The sequence below is a fragment of the Centruroides vittatus genome, unplaced genomic scaffold (genome assembly GCF_030686945.1).
Source record: "Centruroides vittatus isolate TY-2023 unplaced genomic scaffold, ASM3068694v2 contig_426, whole genome shotgun sequence".
Lineage (NCBI taxonomy): Eukaryota > Metazoa > Arthropoda > Arachnida > Scorpiones > Buthidae > Centruroides > Centruroides vittatus.
In genome coordinates, this window is record NW_027122232.1 from 1,355,266 (window position 1) to 1,382,158 (window position 26,893).

Below are 26,893 nucleotides of genomic sequence, written 5' to 3' on the forward strand. Positions count from 1 at the left end.
GCAACAGTAACCCACAAAGCAAGATACAATGGGTGATCAGTTAACAAACAGTTCGGACTGCGAACAAATTGGAAAACAAACACTTTCGCGAAAGATTTTTATGTTTGGAAAATGAACACTTCACAGAACAAACACAAAAGGAAGCGACATAAAATAATGAATACTAATTGGTTTCCCTTGTCTCCAGGTAACAATTCGAAATTTTTTGGAGTGTGGGAGATGTTGCCATTGACACTCAACCCAATACTGATCAGATAATATTCCTCCAAACTTTGAAACTTTCCATTGTAATTCCAGCTTCTGACAAATAATTTTTTATAGTTTTTGCAAGACTGTCGAGCACTCATTAAGTTTTGTATCTGTTTTTATTTTCTAAAGGTGAGTTTAATAGCCAAGGTAGACAGTGGGCAGAAGATGTCTGATGTTGCTAGGAACTATGGCTTGAACAGGTCTACAGTAGGCACAATCTTAGCTAAGAAAGATATAATCAAGAAGACTCAAGGAGCTAAAGGAATAACAGAAAAATCACATCTGAGTAACAAAGATTGCCATCCATGAAAAAATGGAGATTGCTTTTAATTTGGATAAAAGAAAGGGAATTGAAGAGATGCAACTAATATGACTATCATTCAAGAGAAAGCTAGAGAAATTTTTGAAGAATTGAAGAAACAAATTCGAATGTTCTAAAATCGAATGTTCTAATATTGTTCGATTTTCACGACATGTTCTGATTATATCGTTCAATTTTCATCGAATGTTCTAAAGAAGAAAGGTCGAGAAAAACCGAACTAATCTGTTTAAATTTGAAAATCGAATATGTTCTAACATATTACTCTTTTTCTTTTTTCCAGAGCCCATAAATCTTGCACGTCGCTTTCTCTTGTTCTCAATTGTTACTTAACACTTCCATTGTTGACACTTCCATTGTTACTTAACACTATCATTGTTACTTAACACTTTGGTACTTAAATTTGGTACCCAAACTGTGTACCAAATTTCAACTTTCAACTCCTAACCGTTTTAGCAAAAATTAAGATTATTACGTTACAGTCAACCTTACCCGTTTTCACAGAGTGCAAGAATTGGGTCCCCCTGTTACCAGACTAATTAGAGAATTTTTAGATGAATCTAAAAATATGTTCGATTTCCCGCAAAAATGAAAAAACTGCATCTGCGTCTTGCACGTCGCTTTCTTTTAACACTTCCATTGTTGACACTTCCATTGTTATGTAACATTCCATTGTCACTTAACACTTCCATTGTTGATGGAAGTGTTAAGACTTAATCCTGTCCCTCTCCCGTGGGGAGGAATTTCGAAAAATCCCTTCTTAGTGTGCGTTCTCGTGACGTACCCTAACTGTATACCAAATTTCAAATTTCAACTCCTAACCGTTTGGACTCTGCACTGATTATTATTATTATCAACTCGTCTCGATTATATATATAGATTCTCTTTTTTCCTCTCAATCAGACAAATTTTTCAAGAACTCCTGGGACACCTACCACAAACTCTCTGGTAGACAGTCAATTCATCTCTTTTTACTTTCTGGAAAGTAAAAAGATGAAAGTATGACAATTGGTCAAAAAAATAACCCCCCAAGATTTTAGATTTTTGGACTCAGGAGCTTGACATTGGAAAATGCAGAAAAATTTGGAGTGATTTCTGTATTTATGGATGTTTGTGTTTGTGTGGAAGGATATGATTTATTATCTTCAAAATGGCATTAATGAACTCATGCTTTTATCAAAAATTTCTGAAATTTTGCAGGGAGGGTTGTATATTAAGGGAATTGATGCTACTAAATTTTGGTGGGTAAAGGTTGAGGGGTTAGAAAGATGGAGAAGGTCACATGTCATGTCATATATTTCAAATAGAATGTTCATTAAGATCAACCTAGACTTAATGAAGATTTTATTTGATATTAACATTTGAAAGTCACTGACTGACTATATATACAGGAATCAAGTTGCCAATTTTTGGGGGTCAATTTCTCCATCTCCAAACACCTGATATAATTCCAAGTATCTTGTTTGAAAGATAATTGTTTTCTTAGGTAGTATGCAAAATTTCGAGATCTTCCATAAAAGGGTTCTGAAATATAAGCAATTGAAAAGTGCAAAAATTGTCAAATAAGCTGTATTTTCTTCTTTTCTTCATCTGGTACTGCAGATACTTATACAGAAAATAACTACTGGGTCTAGAAAGCTCAAATTTTAAACTATTATATGGCATAATTAATAACTAAATTATATGGCGTAAAAGATGTAACTTTTATCCAAAGTAAGGAAGCCTCAAAAAATCATCCTACATCTGATATGTGAAGTTACAATCTTCTAAAGGTTAATGAATTTTCCAAACTGTTTAGTAGGCTACAAATAACCTATACTTAACAACATATTAATGTTAACTCACTTAAAATTTTAAAAAAATTTTTAAAAAGCAGGCAAATTTATAAAACAAAAATTAATGAAATAATTAAATTTAAATTAAATTTTGTTAGTAATCTTTTGTGCAAAACCACTCTAAAACAATTTCATTACCCTTTGCCCTTTACACCAAAACCAAATTAAAAATAAAATCAAAACTAATTAAAATCAAATCAATTGAAAATTAAACAATTTTAAAAACCATTTAAAAGTTGTTTTGAAATTTTCAAAATGTAAATGAAATTAATTTTTAAAATTTACATTATTTGTGTGGGGCAGTGACAGAACATTTTGCCTTTAATATATACACAGATGAAAATTATTAAAAATAATATAAAAACTAAATCTGTATTTTGTATATAACCAAAGGGGATTATTCGAAAATCAAACTTAAAGAATAGTTGTAGAAGAAAACAAATAACTCCAAGTCTTTTTGTTTCTCCTCTCCCTACACAAAGACCTTCCTTCTCCTTTGTTAACCCTTACCACAAAGTCACGCCAAGTCTACAGAGTGGTCCTTTTGAAAAATGAAATTGTAGATCCCTTCTGTGACCTGGTATGACCTACTTACTGCATCTTTGTGAAGTGTTGGTTTCAGTTTCAGTGGGGACAAAACATTGCTTTTAATCACATACCACCTAGATCTCCTTTAAGTGGAGTTTAATTTACACTAATGTAGAAGGTTTCTTAAGGAATGTCAAAATTTGGTGATATAACAATCCATTGTAATTGAATGAGATGTATTCAGATTAATTTTCAAAAGTAGTTTTTCTTTCCTACTACTCATTATCTGATTATAAAAACCAAACACACAAAAATGAAATTTTTTAAACTATTGTGTATTTATTATTAATAACTACAATTTTATCAGATGAATAAATTCATTTAGTATAAATTTTTAAGTATTATTAAGTGTTTTGATTTGACTTTTTCATTTTTATTAATGAAAGCATTAATCTGTTACTTTTTAATTAACTGACACAATTTGTTCTGGAATCTTACTTAATTTCTTTTATTTAAATTTTTAAATCAAAATATAACTTTGAATTAAATATTTATAAATACATTTTCAATTTTCTTTTACATTTCTTCAAAAGTACATTTTCTTTTATATAAAAGAATATTAAAATTTGATTATGAAATTAAAAATATCATTCACTATCAGTGTTCACTTTGATCTTTGTCTTTCTCTAATAAGAGTTGATTCAACACTTCTAGAAGATGATTAACAAAAGATTCCACTTTTTCATCACCTGATATATCATTAGAATTGCATAACAACCAATGTATCACATTGTCAAAACACTGACGAAGGTCCATTAGACATTGTCCTTGGGAAGAATGTAACTGAAACAAGCATCCTTTTGAACCATTAACAGATAAAGTTACCAGTTCATGTTTATTGACTTGATTTAACTTAATAAGAAAAAATAAAATACTGATTTTAGAATATTGTTTATATTAATTTAGAAAAAATAAAAATATTTATATTTAAACATTATTTAGTAATACTTTCTTACCATATTAAGATGTTTACCAGCAAATAAAACAAGAGAGATACTAGAAATAACCGAAGCATCTCTTATGGTCAGTCTACCTCTTTCCTCTGCTTGAACGCCATTAAAATATATTAACCATGGACTTGGCCATTGGTTTATCTTGTGCAACAATGAAGATGAAGTTAAATTGGCTTTCTTTCCTTTGCTATCAAATAAAAAATACATCATTTAGATTTATTATTTAAATTTAACAGAATTTTAGATTTTTTATAAAGAGAATACAGTGTATAAAGTGATGTCTTTGTCCAGTTTATTCTCCCTCGATCCAATGTTCCTAATCGTTGCCTTATAACTTTTGGATAGAAAGCAGCACAAAGAACAGACAATACTATACCAGAATTCAAAGAATATTGATTATTATTGGTAATCTCACTTTCAATCAAGCCTGTTTCATGTAAATTTTCAGAAAATAAATTTTTCAGTCCTGGATAAGGAAATAGTAAGTTTCAACATAAAATAATTTATATTTCACCTTGAACATAAATTAAAAGTAAATTTTACCTTTAATGAAATTCATATTCTGAATATTTATTTTATTCATTTCACAGAATTCTAAATCCTGCTGATGAGTCTGACTAGCATTCCAGGCATTATACAGGTTAACAAATGACAAATGATCACTGAAACAATCTGTGTCATACTTTTTCTTAATCTTGGCAAAAATAAATAAGTAAAATATATAGTATAGAGAACATATACTGTACATGTGTACAGCTCATTCCAGGAATCTTGAGTGAGCAGTAAAAATGTACATTAGCAGGAACTAGATTGATGAATCTGTGACAAAGTCACTGTGCATTACCAAAAAGAAGATTTTGAACTTTATAAAAGTTTCAGAGCCCCAACTGAATATCATGCATTACCCAGTCAAGATATATGAAATGTAGCTGTATAATTTTTAACATATCAATTCAATCAGAAATATTTTATAGAATATAAAATTATTTAAGTTAAAAATATCTAAAATAATAAAATTCCAATATCAATGTATGTCTTTAACCGCTAATATAATATGGAAGCTTTTAATAGTAGGCTAATGCCTATTATTAAAAGCCAGGTTCTGGAGGAAGCCAGGTGGTTGAAAATCCATGAAGTTTTTTGGAGTGATCTGTCCCAGATATTAGACTCCATCCCTCATCACCTAGCCAAGCCCACAATGGTATGGCCAAGACCATTATTATGGGTTTGGCCAAGTCCACAGTGGTTATGATCAAAAAGACCCTCTTATTCCTCCAGAGCAGAGAGTAAAAAAAATTTATGCGGTAAAGCAAATTTTGTGAGATTCATTTCTGTATTAAATTGAACATATTAAAAAATAATAAACAAATGAATATATATACTAGTAACTAATATATAACTAGAATCAAAATTATCATTTGATTTTATATTTATGCATATTATTCATATAACTTCAACTAGGAATTTATACAATTAATTAATTTTCTATGCTCGGTCTTTTTAATGAAAATTGTCAAATGGAAAGAAATACAATAAAATATGAATTATAGATTATACATAGAGATTTTTATAGCCAAAAGTTGTAAAAATCTGATTTAAATAGCTTAAAACTGTAACTATCAATTATTTATTATTTATTTGTTCTAATTAAGAAAGTACAATAGATTCTTTCCTGCTTTACAATCTAAACTGGTTCCTGGTAAAACAATTAAATAAGCCATTCTATTTCCATAAACTTGAAATTACATTCTGGAAATTCAGCCTTAATTATATAATACCACAAAGAAATGGCTAACAAAAATGTTGTTACTTATATGACTGTATGAAATGATATATTAAAAAAAAAATTATACCAATTACGAAACAGGATGTGAACTAATTAGAACTTCATTTTACAATTAAAGATGTTGAAAGTTTCAATGAACTAGTGTTTAATGATCTGTAAATAGTCCACACTACCTTTAAAATTATTTCATTTATATAATATTATAACAATTTATTTTAGACATAATTGGTTTGTTACAATTATATACTAATTTATTAAATATTTACCTCTCTTATTGCTGCATTGTCTTCTAAATTAACATTAAATGGATCTTTACCAGTAAGCATTGCTGCTATTGTTAATACAGGATTAATACATCTATAAAAAAATTTATTGAAATATTACTTTTGATAACTGATTCTCTAGAAACCATTTTAATACTGATTTCTGATGATATAAAATCTTTAAATAGAAAAATCTTATAATAATAATAATGTACTATGACAGAGCCATAATCACAGATAAAACAATTTACCACAACAGACCAGACATCACACTCATTGACAAACACAATAAAATCACATACATTATAGACATATCCATTCCAAACACTCACAATATACAAAACGCATGCACTGAAAAAATTAGCAACTACACAGAACTCGCCCAGGAAATAAGGCATCTGTGGAGGATGGATAGGGTGCTTATTGTACCTGTTGTTCTCTCCTCTACAGGTGTCATACCACACACACTACACAAAAGCCTGGGAACATTACAATTGAATAGAAATACATACATCACACTACAGAAGGCCACTATATTGAATACATGTCATATAGTTAGGAAATTCCTGAATACAGACACACACACACACTGATGCACTTTAATTTTTGTCTTGTTTTGGTTGCTAAGCCTTGACTCTGGTCTGGCATAGTATACAGCAACTAGTGTCAACCAAGTATAACTCACTAAACTCAACATAATAATTATTAAAATTCTAAAGATTCACTGGTTCACAAGAAATTTACTTTCAGAAAGATAAAATTTTAACAGGAATTTTTCAGACAACATTGAGCTACTTCAAAGTTAAATTGAATATGATCATGAAAAAGATATGTAATACTGAAAACTTAATTTTTATTGTAATGTCTCTGATGAAACTAAGATTAATTTTTGAAATAAAGGAACATGACTGATTTATTCAAATAATATTAATCAAGAAAAAGTATTTCTGTATATGCATCATAAATAATAACCATAATAATCATAATAATAATCTTCAAATTAATTTGAAGACAGTCTGTCCAAAACTGGTAACCACCATTTATTCACTTCTAGTGTTCCAGAATAAACATTTGATGTCTCGACCTTCCTTTTTAGGCTGCTTGGCCATGAAATTTAAAAAACATCCTTTAAAAAACACAGAAAAACAGCCAATTAAAATTACAAATTTAAAATCAGAACTGATGGATCTTACAGACATATTTGTTTTCTTTTCCATCCTTTCCACTTGGTAAGGATGCCAGGCTGCAATTTTTAATTTATTTAATTTAAAATATATGCTCTCCAATTCAAATTAGTAGTGGCTTGCCCTTGCTTTTCTTTTAACAATAGAAATGTCCCAGTCATCTATCTAACACCTTTCAGGGGAAAATTTTTGAATTGAAATAACATATCAGAAGTTCGTATATAGTTAATCAGAGCCTCCTGCCCCTAAGGTGTCCATATCTGGTCTTGTCTTTCATCTGTTTAACTCCATCTTGAGATTAAGAAAAGACAGATGGATGACAGTAGGAATTTATAGTTACAATTTTTTCAATATGCAGCCCAAAAATCTGTAGAGAATATTTTATATTATTTATATATTAAAATGAATTAGGTGTTACAAAATTAAAATAATTTACACTTGATATCATTTTATCATTTTCAGATATGCAGAGATCCATCTTTCTAGAGACAAATGAGATCTTACCAAGTTGCACAAATGTATGCATATGTAATTTGTTTGTTCTAGCACTAAAATAATCAAAAGAAATCAATTTAGATATTAAGATAATTTAGAATAACATACAAATAATCTATAACTGTAAAGATAAAGACAACACTGCAGAAAAAATTGATACAAAAAAGTGACTTTACTTTGTTAGAGAACATATTCAAAATAACTGCCTTCAATGACAATAAAAAAATAGTCAAATAAGGTGTTATGGATGACACAGCATTCCCAGTGACACCATTTTACAGGACTTTCATATGCACCTCTCCAGTTTACATGGTGCTGCTAGGTATGCATCATACACTGATGCTTTTAAGTGACCATTCCCCAAACTTGACTCCTCTGGTCAAGTTGACTCCCAAGTAATATTCATCATCTATATTTCATGAATGCTTCATTTTAACAACTTTCTGTAAACAATTCATAACCAAGAATATATATTAATAAAATTACATAAATATATTCCAATAATAGTAATATCTATTACTGCAGAAGTTATGGAGAGAAATCAATAATTAAAGTTCAAGTGATTTTAGTTTTGTAATTAATTTCATGTGATATTCAATAATATTACATATTGAAAGGCTCATAATTTAGGCTCAATTTTCAAAATATCTTCATTTATCTACTGTATATCAGTATTTACATTTAACAGAGAAGAAACAGAAAATTTTTTTATACATTATATGCTGTAATTAGTGTAGTTTCAGTTTATTAAAATTACCCAAAATTAAAACTACACTTATATAATGGCTAAACTAAAACTAAAGAACATGACTAAAACGATGTAACTTTCAGTAAATTAATCTGAAATCTTAAATAATAAATTTCATTTTGTAACTTCAATTAAATAAATAACAAATAAAATCTTATTATAAAATTATTATTATTTTCAATAATAATTTAAAATTTTAACAAATTTTTTTATTTGTTAAAAATCCATAGAGAAAATATCAAAAATAACAAATTAAATTAGCAAAAATATTTTCGAATGTAGCATGTTATATGTATTTATTTAAAAAATTATTCATTAAAAATTAAAACTATTGATATATTAAATTTTTCTAAGTTATTTATAATAAAAATTATCTAAAATCAATCAGCTAATTGCAGAAATTAGATATAGTTTGTCATAAATTAGACTATCTTTGCCACATCAACAGATCACTATTTACTAGGAAAGCCTTCAAAGCTTCAAACCTTCAAAAATTTTTTTGGCATATTTAGGCCTTGTAACTTTGACTAATTTTTTCCCAAAGCTTCAAAGATTTTAATTAATTAATATTCAAACAATAGTAAAAGTAAATTTCAAAGTAGAAGAAATTAAAATGTTAGTGTTGGCATGAAAATGTAGACAAACTTTACTTAACGCTCAAAACCATCAAACCTACCACAACTAATAGTGAAAGGGTTTTCTTGATTTGAGGCAACATTTTAACAAAAATAAAGAATCAGTTGTCTCCTCATCTTTTTAGCACTTTTTATTTCAAAGAAAATTCTGTGCGCGTTTAATAATCAACTGAATTTAAAATTCTAAACTGAATTTGAATAAAGCTTGTTTCTAAAATTTCTGGTCTGGTCTGTATTTATGAATTTAATTTTAAGAATTCTCAATATAGTCATTTAATCAATTCATAATAGATTGAATTTAATCATTTCTAGTAACAATAGATTACTATGGCAAAAATGTTGGCATTAAAACTTTTAAAACTTCAAAGTTTTGAAAATCATATTTAAAAACTTCAAAAATATAAAAAGTCATCAAAGATTTGTTATCCCTACTATTCACTATTGTTAGTCATGCAAAAAGCTGTGGGTTATGGATGAGCAGAAGCAATTGTACCTAGTGATTTATTTTAAAATTAATTTTTTCAACAAACTCAATATATTTATAAAATGTCCACTCTTTCTTGTGTCCTATGTTTTATTAGGCAAAAACATGTTGATCTTTTTAGTTAGTCTTAATTCAATTTTTGATTCAGTACAATTTTTTAACTATGAAACTAATATCTTAAAACTACTGTAACATAAAAAGTTATGAAACTTTCTGTTGTAATAAACAGTCAATAATGTCACTGTTTGCCTCTGAAATTTGCATGAAATTAAATATGCTATTAAACTAAAGTATCTCAAAAAAATAAGAATTATATACAGTAATGAGGTCTACATACAAGTTTGTGTTTGAAAATTTGAAAATTGATTGGTGATAACAATGTTTGCAATGTAAAATGCATTTATTAATTCACAGATACTGAAAGATTCTCTAATATTTAGCAGAAAAATCTGTTTACAAATGATGCATATAAATTCAAAACCAGCCAACTCCACTTTCTCAGGACCAGAAACATAAAGACTGTAAATGTAACTGATTTTGAAACTAACCTCCAGTTTTCATTCTCCCTTTCTAATCCTTCTTTTTGTTTTGTAGCTAGTTCAGAAATAACAATCATCATTGAAAAGAGAAGAAAAATATATAAAATCATGTGCTTAGCTAATTTTTTAAAAGATGACTTGAAACTATATGCCTCAAATATTCATTAAAGCTTTATAAAAGTGGTAATATTTTGAATGATGCCAACCCTAGTTTGACTAATATATTGATGGATTATTTAGAAATGTTGTACAACGGTGGACAAATTATTATAACATTGTGAGAAAATTATCCATCAAACAAACAATGGCTAACAATATTTACTCCAATTGCTTGGTAGTCCATCATAATTTGTCTAGAATTCCATCTTCGATCATTTTTAATGATATTGAGAATGAATCGGTCAGCTTTTGCTGAACTGACTTACTTTTGTTCACATCTTCCATGCATTTTAGAAGAGGATTTTTCACTAGAAGAAAGTCTTTTAGCATATCTTGTGACAAAGGACCTACTCAAACCTATTAATTTTGTTATTTCTTGATGTGTTGTGCCTCCATTCTGTAAAACAACTTTGACTTTTGCTCACTTACTTGGCATTACATCTCATCCAGAACTCATTTTCCTGACACTTTTAAACACTAGGGCAACCAAATGAATAATTTAAATTTTTTCCATATCTACTTTATGTAATTAATAAATGTTAATTCAGTTAATAATTGCAAATTTAAGAAAAAGACAGCTTTACTGTTTTTTTTTTTTTTTGCTTAATGTTTCATAATGTTACAATAATTTGGCCACTACTGTATATATTATTAATATAATACGCAAAAGAAATTTAATTTAATAAGATATTATTAATTTAAAAACTTAAAAAATTTGTCTGTAAATAAAATAACAAGAAATAACATTATTTACTAAAAATTTTTTACCTAAATAGAGCAGAATAAATTATAGCTTTAGAAAGACGAGGATGTAATGCAAAATGAGATGCATATTTTCCAAGAATGGTCAAATTTTCATTCTCATTCAAAATATTCATTTGCTGTAAATCATTTATTGAACATTTAATACTTTCAATATTTGGAGCTTGAACAGCTTCTGATAAAAATTCTAATGCTGAAATATTTGGATTATATATCTGAAAAGGTAAATAACAACTTACTGAAATGAGAATAGAATTTATTATAATAATATCTAAAGAAAAATAAATACCTTACTGTCAATAATTAAATTTTCAAGTGATATTCTCATCATTTCTGGTTTTGGAAAATCCGGCATATCATTCATGATATCTTCTGTAAATAAATGATAACATTCACCACACTGAACTCTACCTGCTCTGCCTTTTCTTTGATGAACATTTGCTTTTGAGATCCATTGTGTAGAAAGAATTGATAAACCATTATTAGGATTATAATTTAATTCTCGATGGCATCCAGTATCAATTACATAAACAACATCGTTAATTGTTAAAGAAGTCTCTGCTATATTAGTTGCAAGGATTATTTTTCTTACATTTGATGGGACAGAATTAAAAACTTCAGACTGCTGATTATGAGGAATAAGAGAATGAAGAGTATGAATATGATATTGTAACTTATCAGAAAATTCATTTTGCAATTTATTATTAACTGATTTTATTTCATGCCAACCTGGAAGAAAACATAAAATGGCACCAGGTGGTTTTGTTTCATCAATTCTTTTTATTAATTCAATGATCAAATCAACATTAACATTAACTTCTGGACCTTCTTCAATCTTAAAATTATTCTTTCCAATTAATTTTAAAGCATCTTTGAGAAAATATTCCTTTACAGGAAAAGTAAATCCAGGTACATTTAAGATTGGACAATGATTAAAATATTCAGAAAATAATTCAGCATTTATTGTAGCACTCATTAAAATAACTTTCAAATCTTTGTTTTCTTTCAATATATTTTTTAAAAGTATTAATAAAAAATCAATTTGGACACTTCTTTCGTGAACTTCATCTACTATGACATGACTAATTCCTTTTAACAATGGATTTAACTGTAAACGTTGAAGAAGAATTCCAGTTGTACAAACTAAAACAGCTCCACGTTTTGAAGGAAGTTGCTTATTTAGTCTCACATGAAAACCAATTGTATCACCTAACTAAAAAATATTTTATTTAATAATTAATATTAAATATTAGATAAAAATTAATATACTTACTTTCTCATATCTCTCCTTAGCTATATGAGCTGCAATAGAAGTAGCAGCTATTCTTCGTGGCTGTGTCATTACTATGTTACAATCAGCTCCTCTATATGACATTATGTATTGCTCCAATATATATTGTGGAACTTGTGTTGTCTTTCCACATCCAGTTTCTCCTGATAGCACAATTACTTGATTATCTTGTATTAAAGAAAGAATTTCTTCCCTAGAAATAAATAAATTTTATTTGTAACTACATTTGAACTACAACAAACATTTAAAGACACAATGCTATAAGATATCTTTTTTTCTAAAAAGAAATTAGGATTTTTATAAATTTTTAACTGTATTGTATTCAATTTTGCTTTATTTACAAATGATTGCTAAAGTGATTTATGTTTATCTTAAAATATTGTAAAAATAATTAATTAATTAATTATCAGTTACTTTCTTAACATTACTCTAGATCAATTTTTCACTCACATGACCCAATATATTTATAATGATTTGGCAACCCAAATGTTTATAATATAAAATTTTAAAAAACCTTGTAAACTGGAGTTGCTATATATTATATAACAAAATAAAATTATGCATTGATAAAAATTTTTACATGTGAAATGTAACATTAAGTACATTTCTATTAAGAGTGATTCAGGCCAATTTCGATTTGTAACAAATAACTTAGTTCAATTTCAGTTATTATTATATAAATTTAACTATTTAAAACTTAAGATTAATGATTGCAAATAAAACAAATGTTTCAAAATTAATGGTCTATTTTACTTTGAAAAATATTATAACTTTTTTATAAATGTAATGAACAGTTTTTTAAAATGTACTTTTCAGATTTTGTTAATTTCATTTTGTAAATTTCATATACACAAAAAAAAAATCTTTAAAAATTATTTATTGATCCACCTTTGTCAAAATTCATATTATTTATTTTTATGCTTTATTGTTATGTATGATAATAAACCTAAAAGTTTGAATAAACAAGGAAATATTTTGAAAATCATTGCAACTTGAATGTCTCTATGCCTACAACCTTACATAAAATATCTATTTTGATGTTATTCAAAATAGAAAAGAGAAATCATTCTATAATCTGAATTTTATTACTAAACGACAATAATAATTATAATAATAAAATTGTTAAAAAAATTTTTAGTACTTAACAGATGCACCTATTGTTCTTAGTTCTTATATATGTAATACTTGTATTTAATAATACAAGTATTACATCGTATTACAAATATTTCTGCAGAAAGTAGTATCATTTCACAACCCATTAAACTTTTAATGTGGCCCAATATTGGGTTGCTAGCCATAGCTTGAGAAACACTGTTCTAGATTATTGTTTAAATGCTTTGCCTTATATATTTGATGATTTTGCAGTATATTTAACTTTCAAGTTATTTAAATATGGCTGTTACAGTAATTTAATACAATGTTTTACTATTCTTAATGACACTTTGATATACCTAATTACTTTTTGCAAAAAAATAAATAATTGTCTTAAATTTTGTTATATCCTAATAATATCCATTCCTTTTTTTCTTCAGAATTGTTAACTGGTATCTATTTGTTATGTGATCTTCACTACAAACTAAAGTTAAAATCTATGATCAGTTTCTCAAATTGAATATATTTGTTTATCACCTACCTGAGTGAAAAACTTCCAATTTAATGATAAATGTAGTATCTCACTGATTTTCAAGACAACAGTTTACATACTTTCAAAGGACATCTCAAATGATGTTTTTTTCCCCCAAAAAATTAGTAAAGTCTATTTAAATATTTTCTTTTATCTTTCTAGTTCCACAACTAAATCTTATGTTTAAACATATAAAGCAATGACTGTGTCAAATTACTCATACAAAACTACTTTTCTGGAGCTATACATCTTTATTATTTTGATGCTTTTGGACTTCCACAACCTGTTTTCAGAATATTAACAATGAAAATGGAAAAAGAAAAACACTCACACTTCAATAATATCAGTAAGACGCATCCCAGAGCAACCAGCTGTTTGATGCAATTTTGTCAGCAAACCCCTGGGCCAGGTCATAGGGATGCCTGCCTGCAGTGTCTTTCAAGCACATGATTGCTTAATGGTGTCTATGCTTTTTATATGTTGTGTCATGTCCATATGATGTGAATGTATATTTAATGGTGTGTTATATGAGTCTGCTAGAGTTACTGCTTTATGTAACTGTGATGTTTCTTGTCTTTTGTGGTAAAACTTTCACAGTGATTGTATTTGTTTTTACTGAAGGTTTACTATGTCAATCAGGCCACGTCCACTGTCCTTACATGGAAAGATTAATCTTTCTACGGCAGATTTAGGATGACGTTGTTTATGCTTAGTAAGTGTTGTTCTTGTTTTCCTTTGGAGTTGCTCAAGATTGTGTGAGTCCAATGTATAACTCCAAAAGAATAAGTGAGTACTGGGATGACATATGTGTTTATTGCTTTAACTATGTTCTGAGAATAGCAATAAACCTACTTTGGTATTCTTTAATTAATCTTTGCTTTATTTGTGTATGTTCTGTTAGTTTGGCCTGTTGGAATCCTAAATACTTGCAGAACTTGCCTCTTCCATGGATTCAACATCTCCATTTCCAAGTACAAAATCTCCTTTCTTTGGGACTCCTTTTTCTATGTAAAGTGTTTTGTATTGCATATCCCAAACTCCATTTGTATGTCCTTGGTGTATGAATGTGTGATTTGTAGGAGTTGATGAAGTTGTTTTTGTGTGGATGCATAAAGTTTTATGTTGTCCATATACATGAGATGTGACGACGTAAACTGTGTTGTTTTTTCATGTCTGATATTGTAACCATATTGCGTGTTGTTTAACATGTTAGATAATGGATTCAGGGCTAAGCAGAACCAGAAATGACTCGAGGAATCTCCTTGAAAAATTCCTCGTCTAATGAATATTTGGTTTGTTTGTACAGAAGTGTTATGAATCCTGAGATGTAGTGTTGTTCTCCAGTGCTGCATAGTGTTTTGGAAGAATGCAGTATTTCAAAAACTTTAAAATATACAAAAGTTATATATGAATTTCGATTAAAAAACATTTAAAATTTTTATAATTTGTTGAATATTAATACATGAACGTTATTTTAATTTTCTTATAATTTATACAAACAACAAAGTAAAAAACTATACAAGTATTTCAGACTGAATTTGTAAACTTGTAACTGAAATAATACTTTTGAACTATATAGACCCTTGATTGCAAAATAAATTATTATATGATCATATATCTCCTTAAAGCAATATAGTGTAAGCAATGAAAATGTAATCAATTACTTGTGTGATATTCCAGCAATGGCCTCTATTGCTACAGTGAAAAAGTATAACTTTACAGATAGAGGTTATAAATATATAATCAATAACTACAATATACATACACAAAGGGATCTATTGTACAAGACAAAATTGGCTGTTTATCATCTAATACAATAAGTCATTTAGTATTGATTAAAAATTGACTTCCAGTTGAACATGCTAACAGTAAAAAATCTGGTGAACAGTTTGAAGAACAGTGCCTTATGTGCTTTAAGAGTGCCTAAAGAATCCTAGTGGGAATATGACTATTCAAAAGAACAAACCTGAAGATACTGGATCACCAAAGATGCAGACTTTAACACCACCATCTGACTCATGATTGGTTAAATTGAAGGAACTAATATTAGGCAGTTAATTTCTCTCTCACTTCAAAAAATGGTAACATGGTAACAAAATTTATTTTTAAAATACAATGTAGAATAAATGAAGGATGTTGATTGGTCAAGTATTTTTATACTTGACCAATCAACATCCTTTATTCAATTATCTTTTACATCAGTCAAGATAAGTTTTGAGCACTTACTGCTCCTCATTAGTTGACTCTATAAACTGATGTATATGACTTTAAAGCATAATGCATCCCAATCATAAACAAGGAAGCAATGATCACAGTTTTATTTTATTTTACAATCATTTAAAAAATCCAATAATAACCCAACACACTCATCACTCTATATGATGGAGTTACATAAATCTCTTTGATATTGTTCACATTATAATGTAAACTATACCAGAAAGGCAAGTTTTGGCATAACATTTTAGATTGCAATATTTTAATAATAGTACAGTTTAATTTTAAGTTTTGCATTTAAGATTGGACAATGATTAAAGTATTCAGAAAATAATTCAGCATTTATTGTAACATACATTAAAATAACTTTCAAATCTTTGTTTTCTTTCAATATTTTTCTAGTACTAACAAGTATTAATTAAATTTAAAAAAATCAATTTAGATGCATATAACTGTGTTTTAAAAATGAATTAAAGATTTGAAACATGGTTCCAAAGCAGCCAATATAATAAAAAAACAAATGTATAAATGTGTGTAATAATAAATGAACTTTTTCTAAATAAACTGTTGAATGTAATCACTCTTCATCCAAACCTACATGACAGGACAACTTTCACCTAGATGCATTGGAAATGTAAGTGAGGTTTGTGAACTGGTCACTGATCAGGCCAGGAACATTTGACATCAAAATACAAATGAACTGTGATTTACAATCAATTATAGAACAAGCAATCTTTTCATAATCAAAATGTTTTACTAAACAAATTTTCTCAAAACTATCATAATTGAACTAATACAATTTTGACTATAATATATAAACATTTTGTAAACATTGTTTAATAAATAAATAATTTTTAATTTTAATTATTTATTACATAACAATCTACCATAGTTTAAATAAAAGATTGTTTACTAGCTGGATTTGAATGTACTACTAAATTTATTTTTAATTAGTTTTTAAATGTTACCACACCAATTCAATTTTGTTACATTCTATTTTCTTTAAATAATGTTTTAAATGAATGTTTTAATTATAATTTTTTTATTTTTTAAATAAATTTTAATTTTTCAGTTATTTCTTAATTAAAATAAATATAGAAGACATATGTTAAATTATACATTCTCACTTTTTTGCTAAAATAGGAAGAGCATCTCTCTGATTTTTCAACCTTTGATATTCAATGTTATTTTCATTTTCTTTCATTTGATGATACATCTCAAAACTTCTTGATAAAAGTTGTTCAGGTTCATAATCTTTCAGTTTTTCTCCAGTTATAACATCTATTAAATTATGAGAAGATTCTAATAAAAAAGGTACATTGTTGTTTATATTAGAATTTATATTAGAATCCTCTATAAAAAGAGACTGTAATGGCAATTTATCTTCACAATTCTCAATTGTATTTTTGATTTCCTATAACAAAAAAGAATTAGTTATTACATATGCATTTTAATTTTAAATAAAAAAGTTTAAGTTTATATTATATTTGAACTTAAAATTAAATAGTAATAAGTTATTATTAAATGATATTAAATATATTATTGTTGATATCTTAAGACATAAAATCTAACAACATAAATCTAAATCTGAATTCATTAACATACATTTGTTATTCAAACAGTTAAATAGCTATAAAAAATTATGCATTAATTAAAACTGTTTGATTAAATTAGAAATACGGAAGATATTACAGTAGAGCATCAATTATCCGACTTAATTGGGGACTGGGGTTGGTCGGATAACTGAAAAGTCAGATAACCAAAAAGTATGAAAAAATACATTATTAGTATAGTGTATTAGGCCTGGTTTAAATACTAGCCTCCCTTTCATGGTCGAGCCAGTGCTGCCAGCTAAAACATGCAAAAATTTAACAAAAATAATATTAAAGTAGCCAAGACATAACCAAATATTGTAGTGCCACGTTGCTAGCAGACATTTGAATTTGCCGACTAGAACGCGGTCGGTTAACCGATAAGTCGGATAATCGATGCTCTACTGTATTATGAAATTTATTACAGAAAACATATTACATCATTTTGCAATACTGTGCAATACTGTAAATTTAAATAATTACATTAGTATACTGTCAATAAAGAATTATAATATTGAATTAACTGTCAGTTTTCTAAAGGCCATAGTAGGATAAGCATGGTGAATCATTCCCAGTCAGATAATGAGATAAAAATTTGCCCAAAAGTAGATATTAATGAATGATTAATTACTGTGCAATGTTGAATCAAATTTTTTTGGGAATTATGTACAAAATTGTGATTTTTGAATTTTTCAAAATATCATTGTTTCTTTGTGTGAAATTGCAGGAGAAAAAGTTAAATCACATACAAAAATTACAAAAAAAATTTTCCAAAGCTCATTATAATATGAATATACTAGTGCATTTATTTATAATTAATTTCTAAACATTATCATGTAAAATCAAACAATACTTCAAAAATGATGAGCTATGCATACATAAAGAAATGCTACTTCAGAACAATAGTTGCTGTGTATTCCCAAATGTAGATTTTTTTTATTCATTTGCACCAGTGGCGTGCCGTGACATTTGATGACAGGGAAGCTGTTTCTGTAAGAAGCCGACTTCCAGGGGCAATCCGTTAATTGCGCGTCAGTGATGGTCTAGGGCAGTGTTTCCCAAAGTGTGGTACGCGTACCCCCAGGGGTATGGGAAGAGTTTAGTGGGGGTACATGCTGCACCATGCTTCGGCTGTTCCTGGTCAACAAGTAGTTTACTTTTTTCGATTACAAACATAGAAAAATAATAAAAAACTTCGTTACTTCTTAGAGGTTTCGCCGGGTGCTGTGATTCTGTGTATTTCTCCACCCTATGGCCAAGACAACAGTGTCACACAAAAACCTCCAGTATCTACACATTGAATTGTTACAATGTGCGCGTGCGTATTTTTAGCTTTTGTGCGATTTTTCTAACAGGAAAGGTTTGTTATGTGCTTTAGTATTAATAAAAAGCTAAAATTGTCGAATAAACCAATTTTTCTGTAGCTAGTTACTACAACTAACAATTCTTAGCAGAGACTTACTTTGACAGTGCTTCTAGAAAGACGAAAATGAGACCTAAAGTCCATATCGCTATATCTAGGAACAATATTTTCCACATAGTCTTCTATTTTGGCTTTTTCGATTTTTCAATTGCAGCAGCATATAGAAATGGAATATCCTCGTTATCTTTGGTTTTTGATTTAAAGTATATGCAATTTTTTTGACGAGGGGTACTCAGCATTAAGAAAATTATACAAAGGGTACACAGATGTCAAAAGTTTGGGAAACACTGGTCTAGGGCAGTGGTTCTTAACCTTTTTATACTCGCGGCCCACCAAATATTTCATAATTTTTTTGTGACCCCCATTTTTTAATAATAATTTATATTTGATAATTTATCTATAATAAATTGATTTTTTATTATTGCTTTATTTTTTATATAATAAATGTAAATCATAACTTTATTATTTCATTATCTATTTAAATAACATTCAAACTTCACAATTAAACATGAAAACTCATTAATTTTTAACAGAAAATAAAATAAGAAACATGTCGATAAATCGATCCAACGTCGATGCTAAAACTAAACTAAAACTAAAACGCCCACTCGTCGTAAGGATTTTGCATATCTTTTGCAAAAATATTTAAATTTTCAAAGCCTACTATTTTTCCTAATTATTTTCAAAATTCCAAGCATTAATAGTTTCTTAAAATTGCTTTGGAATAAAAGAAGTAAATACTGCGGTGTAAGTAGCATATTTACATTTATTTCTTCTGTACTAACAAAGTTGTATGTAGGAAGAAATACAAAATAAATAAATAAAAACTAAATAGGAAAACTTTATCTTTCTTATTTCACTTTTCAATACGATATTCGGATTATACATCAATTTTCTTTTTATTATATTCCGAAGGAAATTTTGCATAATTTGGCGGCCCCCGGCAAACTTCTTATGGACCCCCAGGGGCCGTGGCCCCTCTGTTAAGAATCACTGGTCTAGGGTCCATTCGTATTCATTTGTCCGATAAGCCAGTAAAAACTGTAGACTTCTCTAAATGTATTTTTAATATCACAATTACATTCCGAATCGCTAGCCATGATATAAGGGCTAAAATTAAAAATACATTATAAAAACTTACTCGGTGAAATAAAATGTGCGGTGGATATACATACCTGGTACAATGTATTGTTCGATTGTATTAATATACTTTTAAAAAAAATTATAATTAAAATATAGCTTTGTAAAGAAACGTACATAAAAATAACATAAAATAGTCTTTACTTTTTAAATCTTAAAACAATCCACTTAGTCAAATATCTTGATACGAGTAGCTAATGGATGGAACTAGTGCCGGTCCAGATAGGTGTGTAGTGAGTGTGTGCGTGCCAAATCCCGAGGGTGCCGATACCGGTCAATGTCAAATGCCTCTTTTGTCGCATCACTAGTATATCTCAAAGGACGCCACAGGGCTGTTGTAAATTTTAAACGTTTCTCACCGTAGCTGTAAAAATCTAACTATGTTAAACTTAATAGTCATTCGTTTTCTAACTAATTCGTTTTAATACCAGGTGTACACGGAAATCAGTTTCCCACTGTACTGAGCGAGTGATTGGTTCTGTTAAGCTTTTGTTGAAGTAAAATTCTGGCTCTTTCAACAGGGTTTTATTTATGTCCCCATTCCCTAATCTCTTAATTATTTAGTCACTTCTTAAGTAGAAATAAGTCGAAACCGGTTACTTTGTACCTGAATATCTGTAGTCTTGGGAAAACAGTGGAAAGACAAATTTTTATGACAACGAATATATAAATCGTAAATTTAAGGAAAATAAATTCTAGAGCTTTTTTTTGTACCATTGTATGTCTCATTCATTAAATTTGGTTGTAAACGATGCTGCCAAAGTAACGGTTAATTTTTAACACTGTACTAGAATCGTACTCGTTTTTTCTCCATCCCCTTACACATGGGACGTACTAAATCGTAATATCGCCGGTTTAACATCGAAATCCGTAAGTAATATAAGATGGGAGAGCGGAATAAACGCGGAATAAATATATCAAATATTTTAATGGAGTTTTTTTAAACTCCTGTCAACTATACAGAACTATCATAAAAACGTGCCAGTAAATTCCTATCGGTTGGGTTAAGTTATAAATCTAGTCTAGGGTGGGCAACCGTTTTTATAACATAAGCCAGAATAAATTTTACGTTTTTTTCCGCGCCGTAGTAGTTAATTGACGCCTTCTTGTGACTCGTAATTTCTTTAGTCTGCAAATATGAAATAAATAAATAAAAAGTTTATACTACATTTATTTCTCTTATCGTTTTCGAAAATTACAAAGAATTGGAAAAATAACTATTAATTAGTTATTTTTCCAATTTAATAATCTATTAAAGATCTCGCGGGCCGAATAGAAACTTTTCGCCAGCTGTAGCTGGCCCGCGGGTTGCCCGCCGTCGATCTAGTCTGCTCGTGATTCGCATAATCGGGCGAGGGTGGCCGAATATCTAGCAGGCGGCTAACAGCCCACAACCGCTCCGGGATATAAAGTCGCGTACTCTTTACGCGTGTGTCGCTTCTACCAGCTAAACCGTGACGTTGGTGCTCTGTAAAGCGCATGTGCCAATGCCTATAATCTGGCTACTTGGAAGTTGACAAGCAGGCGGCTAACAGCCCACAACCGCTCCGGGATATAAAGCTGTACTCTTTACGCGTGTGTCGCTTCTACCAGCTAAACCAAGTGAGGTTGGTGCACTGTAAACCGCATGTGCTAATGCCTATATAATCTGGCTGATTGGAGATTGACCCGGTTTCGACATTCCTTCCGCCACCGAATTATTCGAATATACAATAGCAATCTTATCGTTTTTTTTTCACATGTAGTATAGAAATTTGTAAAAGATACGTAATGCAGTTATAATAAAATATTAATTTTAATCAATTCAAAGTACGTTAAAATATGAAAATTTATATTTTATAAAATTCAAGGGAAGGTCATTGGAAGGTGGAATCGGCGCTTCCATCGCTTCCAATGATGGCACGCCACTGATTTGCACTAAAACAAGTCCTGTATTTGTGTACTTTTTATAATTAGATTTTTCAGAAGTTGGCATTGCTGCATGCAATAAAATAATGCAGCTTGAATACAGTTAATTGTTTATAGAATGAATTTGTTATTTATGTAATACAAATATTTGTAATAATGTTGGAACTTGTTTCCTTGGATCTACATAAATATAGTAAAATAATATTTTTAATCTTTTTAAAATTTGAATTTCATGCCAAAAATTAATTAAAAAATAAATTCAGTTGTATATTCACATCATAACATATTAGCCAATTATGTTTTTGTAATTTTTGTATATGATTTGTTACTTAGGTCCATTTTTATTAATTGTTTTCTGATTTTTTTAAAACTACAATGCATTTGGCAAATGAAGTCAGCAATTTTTTTGTAGTATAATATAAGGTAATATAAAGTTTCCTAAAGATTTTTGAAATTATAAATTGTTCTAAGTCAGTGAAATTATTTTTTATAAACTTTTTAATTTTTTATTTGAATTTTTTTGCATAAAATTCAAATAAAAAATTAGTTTGCTGATGTGTTATATGCTGTTATTGGTAAGTCTGATCCGCATTGGAATCAGCCAACAAGAATGAAGATTTCAAGAAAAATCACAGAAAATAATAAAACAAAAATATGCAATCTTAAAGATAAGGCTCAGAAAGATGTTAAAAAAGATTTTGAAAAAACAATAAAAGATTAAAGATACAGAAAATAATGAAGACTAAGATTATACATAAATTGTCATACAAATAAATTAGCTAATTAATTGTTATGAACTTAAATGTTTTCAAAAATTTAACTAAAACTTACTCCATATTCTTTTAATAGACATTTTATTTTTTCTTTCAACTCAGATGAAATGTTTATGAAATGTGGCAACTTCCAACTTTGAATAAGTTTTTTCTTATCATCTGTTTGATAAAGAATTGGATAATTTTTTTCATCTAAAACATTTTCTCTGTGAAGCCATTCAATAACTTTCTTAGCAGCAATAGCCTCAGCAGAACGCTTTCGTAATGCAATACCTTCTTCTGTAATTTGTGATGGCCAACATAACGAAATTTCTGCTTTCCATTTTTGAGGATTTTCTTAAAAATAGATTTTTTAATATGATTACAGATAATAATAATAATTTCATTTTGAAAAAGTAAAATTTAAAAACATTAAAAATTATATATTAATATAAATTTATTTTTCTTATGAACATTTAAAAATTTCATCTCTCCTGAATATTATTAAAATTTTTACATCAAAATTCTTCATAAATTAAATTTTACTTACTTTGCAACAAAACACATTTAAAAGATGGCATAAATTTTTCTGAACCAAAATGTTTACACACAATATTATAAATACTCAGCAAAATTGATTTTGGTTGATCAGCAATTAGTTTTTCATGGTTAGCAAGTTTAGACTGAAAACTGTAAAATTTAACATATCTCTGAAAAAATATAATAAAACAATTATTTTTCATAATACATGTCATCTTTAATTATATTAATAAATTTAAAATTAAATTCAATAATTACAATAAAACAGATCACATCACAAGGTAGTTTCTACATTTAATAACAAAATTAATCTTTCATAATCATGCATAGGAATGTACATGCCAAATTTTGTTGTAATTATTTCATTTAATTACACTGTAAATTGAATTGATCTGATCATTGTTATAATTATGTAGCAATATAGTTATATCTAAGCTTTTGAAAATCTAGATGAAAGTATAAAAATTAAATGGACATCTTATCAATAACATTAGGTATGGAGATGACATCACTCTTCTTTGTAACACCAAAGAAGGTTTACAAAAAATTCTAAATAGATTGAAAGAAGTGGGAAAATCAAGGATACCAAATGAAAATAAATGTGAACAAAACAAAAGTTATGATAATCTCAAAAGAAGAAACAAAGATCTAAAGATTATGTTGGATGGAAAGAAAATAGAAAAGATAAAAATGTTTGAGTGCCTAGGAAGTTGGAGGATTACAGATGTAATTATAAAATTAAAAACAGAATAAAAAAGGCTAAAGTTGCTTTCACACAAATATCCTCAGTATTAAGAGATAGAAATGTATGCAAAAAACTGAAACTAAAAATACTTAAAACAATTACTGTATTTACTCGAATATAAGACAATCTCGCATATAGGACGAGGTGTGATTTTAAAGATCAAAATAAAGAAAATTAGTTTTAATACAATTCTAATTTTATTTCATTTAATAACAAATAAAATATCAAATGCACGTAAATGCACATGTTGTCCCGCAAAAACTACTGGCATTTTAAACTTCAAGGAAAAATCTTGTAAAATAGACAACATAATTTGTTCATGTACAGCTGCACAATCGGAAACCTTTTTTTGCCAATTCTTAACAGTCAAATCCACTTTCCATCGATTACACTTATGAGTTTCTTCGAATTCTGATTTCCGAATAATCATCTGTTTTCACATGGGAATGAATTAAAACTTATATCAGGCACCCATGTAATTTTGGAATTCAATTCGAAAGCTTTGCTTTTCCTGTTGCTATTCATCCTTACTCCTGACATTACACAAGAACGATTCAAACAATCCAGATAAAATACTATTGTTTTTAAACACCAGAAGGTGAAAACCCAGTAGAAAATGCAAATACACAGTTTACAAAAATTATAGAAAAATTAAAAGAATCCTTTGCTTGTGTGTATAGGACAACCTAGGTTTTTGAAGCAGTGAAAAATAGATAAAAACCTCATCTTATGTAAGAGTAAATACAGTATTTGGAATGGGAATACATATGGAAGCAAATCATGGACAATAAACAAAGAGACAGTTAATTGAGATGTGGTATCTTAGAAAAATTGAAAGAATTAGTTGGATAGAGAGAATAACCAATGAGGAGGTTATGAGTAGATTTGGAATGGAAAAAAACCTAATGGTCAGCATCCAGAGAAGAAAAACAGCATTTTGTATAATAAGAGGATCCTCAGGAAAACTGATAAAAATTGCAGTTTAAGGAATGGTGGAGGGCAGATAGAAAAAGGGAAGACCAAGGCTAACGTGGCAGGACAACATCAAAAAATAAACTGGCTTAAGCTTGAGAAAAGCTTACAACTGTAAAGAGCGGAAAAAGCTGTTTATCAACTGCAACCCTCAGTAGAGATGACGTCATGTGAATGAATGAATGAATATTTACATCTCTGCTATAATCCTCAATTGATTGATTTTTATTTAATATATTTTAGAATAATTTAAACATGTCAACAATTTTGTCAACAGTAAGATCTGGATTCATATTTTCATGTAAATAAGAATTATTTTTTTTGTATTTATCTGTTTCAATACTTTTTTTTATTATTCACATTGTTTGATATATACAGCATTAAGGAATCGTGTTAAAAATTCACGTGTAAGCACAAATTAAATGATTCATAACTCATGATTTGAATGGTGCAATAAAATATCATTTTAATAAATAAATACAAACTTACAGAATTCATAGTTACATTTTGTTTCAAATTTGAAAATGAACTTGAGTAATATGTAGACATCGAAATCCATTTAGAACAACTTAAAAACTTAACTGAGTTACGATTAAATGAATTTTTGAAAGACGTGATAGAATAACGCATATCTCGTGAAATTTGATTTCAGAAATCACTCACGTTTTGAAAATTTTATTATTGCCTCCATTTCGTATATCTTGCGCCCTCTCGTGGTTATTTCATATTATCAATAAAACTATTTTTTTAAAAATATAGTAATTACCAATTTTAATTTTAAAAATTTTTAATATAATTTTTAAAATATTATATTAATTTTATTTCGATTTTAAATATTTTTATTCGGTTCTACTGCGCTAAACCTAAATAAATATACATAATGATCCTTTAAAAGTAAACATTCCAATTTTCAACGCTGACTAAGCGCTGATCTCAACGTTCGGTAAAAGCCGTTCCTTTTTTCAACGTTGAAGTGGCGCTGTTGTCAACGGTGACTCAACACACTCAGCACCCAACAGATATGTTGACCAGTGCTGCCGTTTCTAGGGCAATTACCCTTTTCTGGTGTAATTTGAACCTCTCAGGGTACTGTGTAGGGTAGTCGTATATTTAGGGTAAATCTAGGTTAAAACTGCACTGTGATCCGATGCTTTTGTTGTAAAAGTTTTTATTGTACACTTGTAAAAGAAATCTATGACAGATTTGATTTCTGTAATTACTATTTTTTCATATCTGCTTTTGCTTGAACCTGAAAATGCTCAAAATTTAACAGTAAGGTCTTAAAAGTCATTGTTTAAAAAGTTGAAAATGTTAAAGTTGATTTACAAGTTGTAGACAATGAATGGTGTAAACAAGCCCTACTTTAGTTGGGGTCAAGATTCTACTGGTCAGAAATATTTAATTTGAAAAATGCTGCTGGAGAGTTTGTTTCAAAATCTTGAAAAATTGTTGACTTTATTGATGATATTACCAATGAATCTGTTGAGCAAATATTTAGTCAGCTACGTTTGTTTAAGACATTGCACAGACATTCCTTGAAAACTGAAACGATTCGTAACCTACTGTAATACATGCACAGTCCGGTATTCAAAAAAATATTGTTTCATTTGAACTTTCAAAACGAATGTTAAAACGCAAATATATATGTAAATAAATAAAATTTTATAGCCGATTATTTACGTATTAAAGTATG

At 28.4% G+C, this 26,893-nt stretch overlaps 2 protein-coding genes across 3 annotated transcripts in view; both read right to left on the bottom strand.

Annotated features, from left to right (window-relative positions):
- Window positions 1-5,914, bottom strand: part of LOC136976887 (protein Spindly-B-like) — a 126,346-nt gene extending 120,432 nt beyond the window's left edge. The window contains exon 1 of the mRNA XM_067272261.1: window positions 5,904-5,914. The gene's annotated coding sequence lies outside the window, so the exon portion shown is untranslated. The remainder of the gene's footprint in view (window positions 1-5,903) is intronic.
- LOC136976881 (ATP-dependent RNA helicase DHX30-like) lies at window positions 3,526-25,901 on the bottom strand. Of its 2 annotated transcripts, none has more exons than XM_067272253.1 (12): window positions 25,705-25,901; window positions 23,494-23,653; window positions 23,023-23,300; window positions 17,256-17,542; window positions 12,273-12,483; window positions 11,289-12,212; window positions 11,006-11,214; window positions 5,997-6,087; window positions 4,488-4,638; window positions 4,209-4,410; window positions 3,948-4,131; window positions 3,526-3,843 (listed from the first exon to the last, which is right to left on the bottom strand). In XM_067272253.1, exons 1-12 carry the CDS (start codon window positions 25,828-25,830, stop codon window positions 3,589-3,591), a joined length of 3,078 nt encoding a protein of 1,025 aa, XP_067128354.1. In that variant the 5' UTR covers window positions 25,831-25,901; the 3' UTR covers window positions 3,526-3,588. The 2 variants fall into 2 exon arrangements, with proteins under 2 accessions (XP_067128354.1, XP_067128353.1); XM_067272252.1 differs by having other exon boundaries at window positions 25,690-25,901.
- Window positions 25,902-26,893: the final 992 nt, after the last annotated feature.

What these genes read in the sequence shown, in the direction of transcription:
- LOC136976881 (XM_067272252.1), bottom strand. Translation starts at nt 25,830, where the DNA reads ATGCGTTATTCTATCACGTCTTTCAAAAATTCATTTAATCGTAACTCA. An exon ending in CTTCCTATTTTAGCAAAAAA is followed by an intron (nt 12,484 to 17,255) that starts GTGAGAATGTAT and finishes ATTTATTTCTAG; the next exon opens with GGAAGAAATTCTTTCTTTAA. An exon ending in GAATATGAATTTCATTAAAG is followed by an intron (nt 4,411 to 4,487) that starts GTAAAATTTACT and finishes TTCCTTATCCAG; the next exon opens with GACTGAAAAATTTATTTTCT.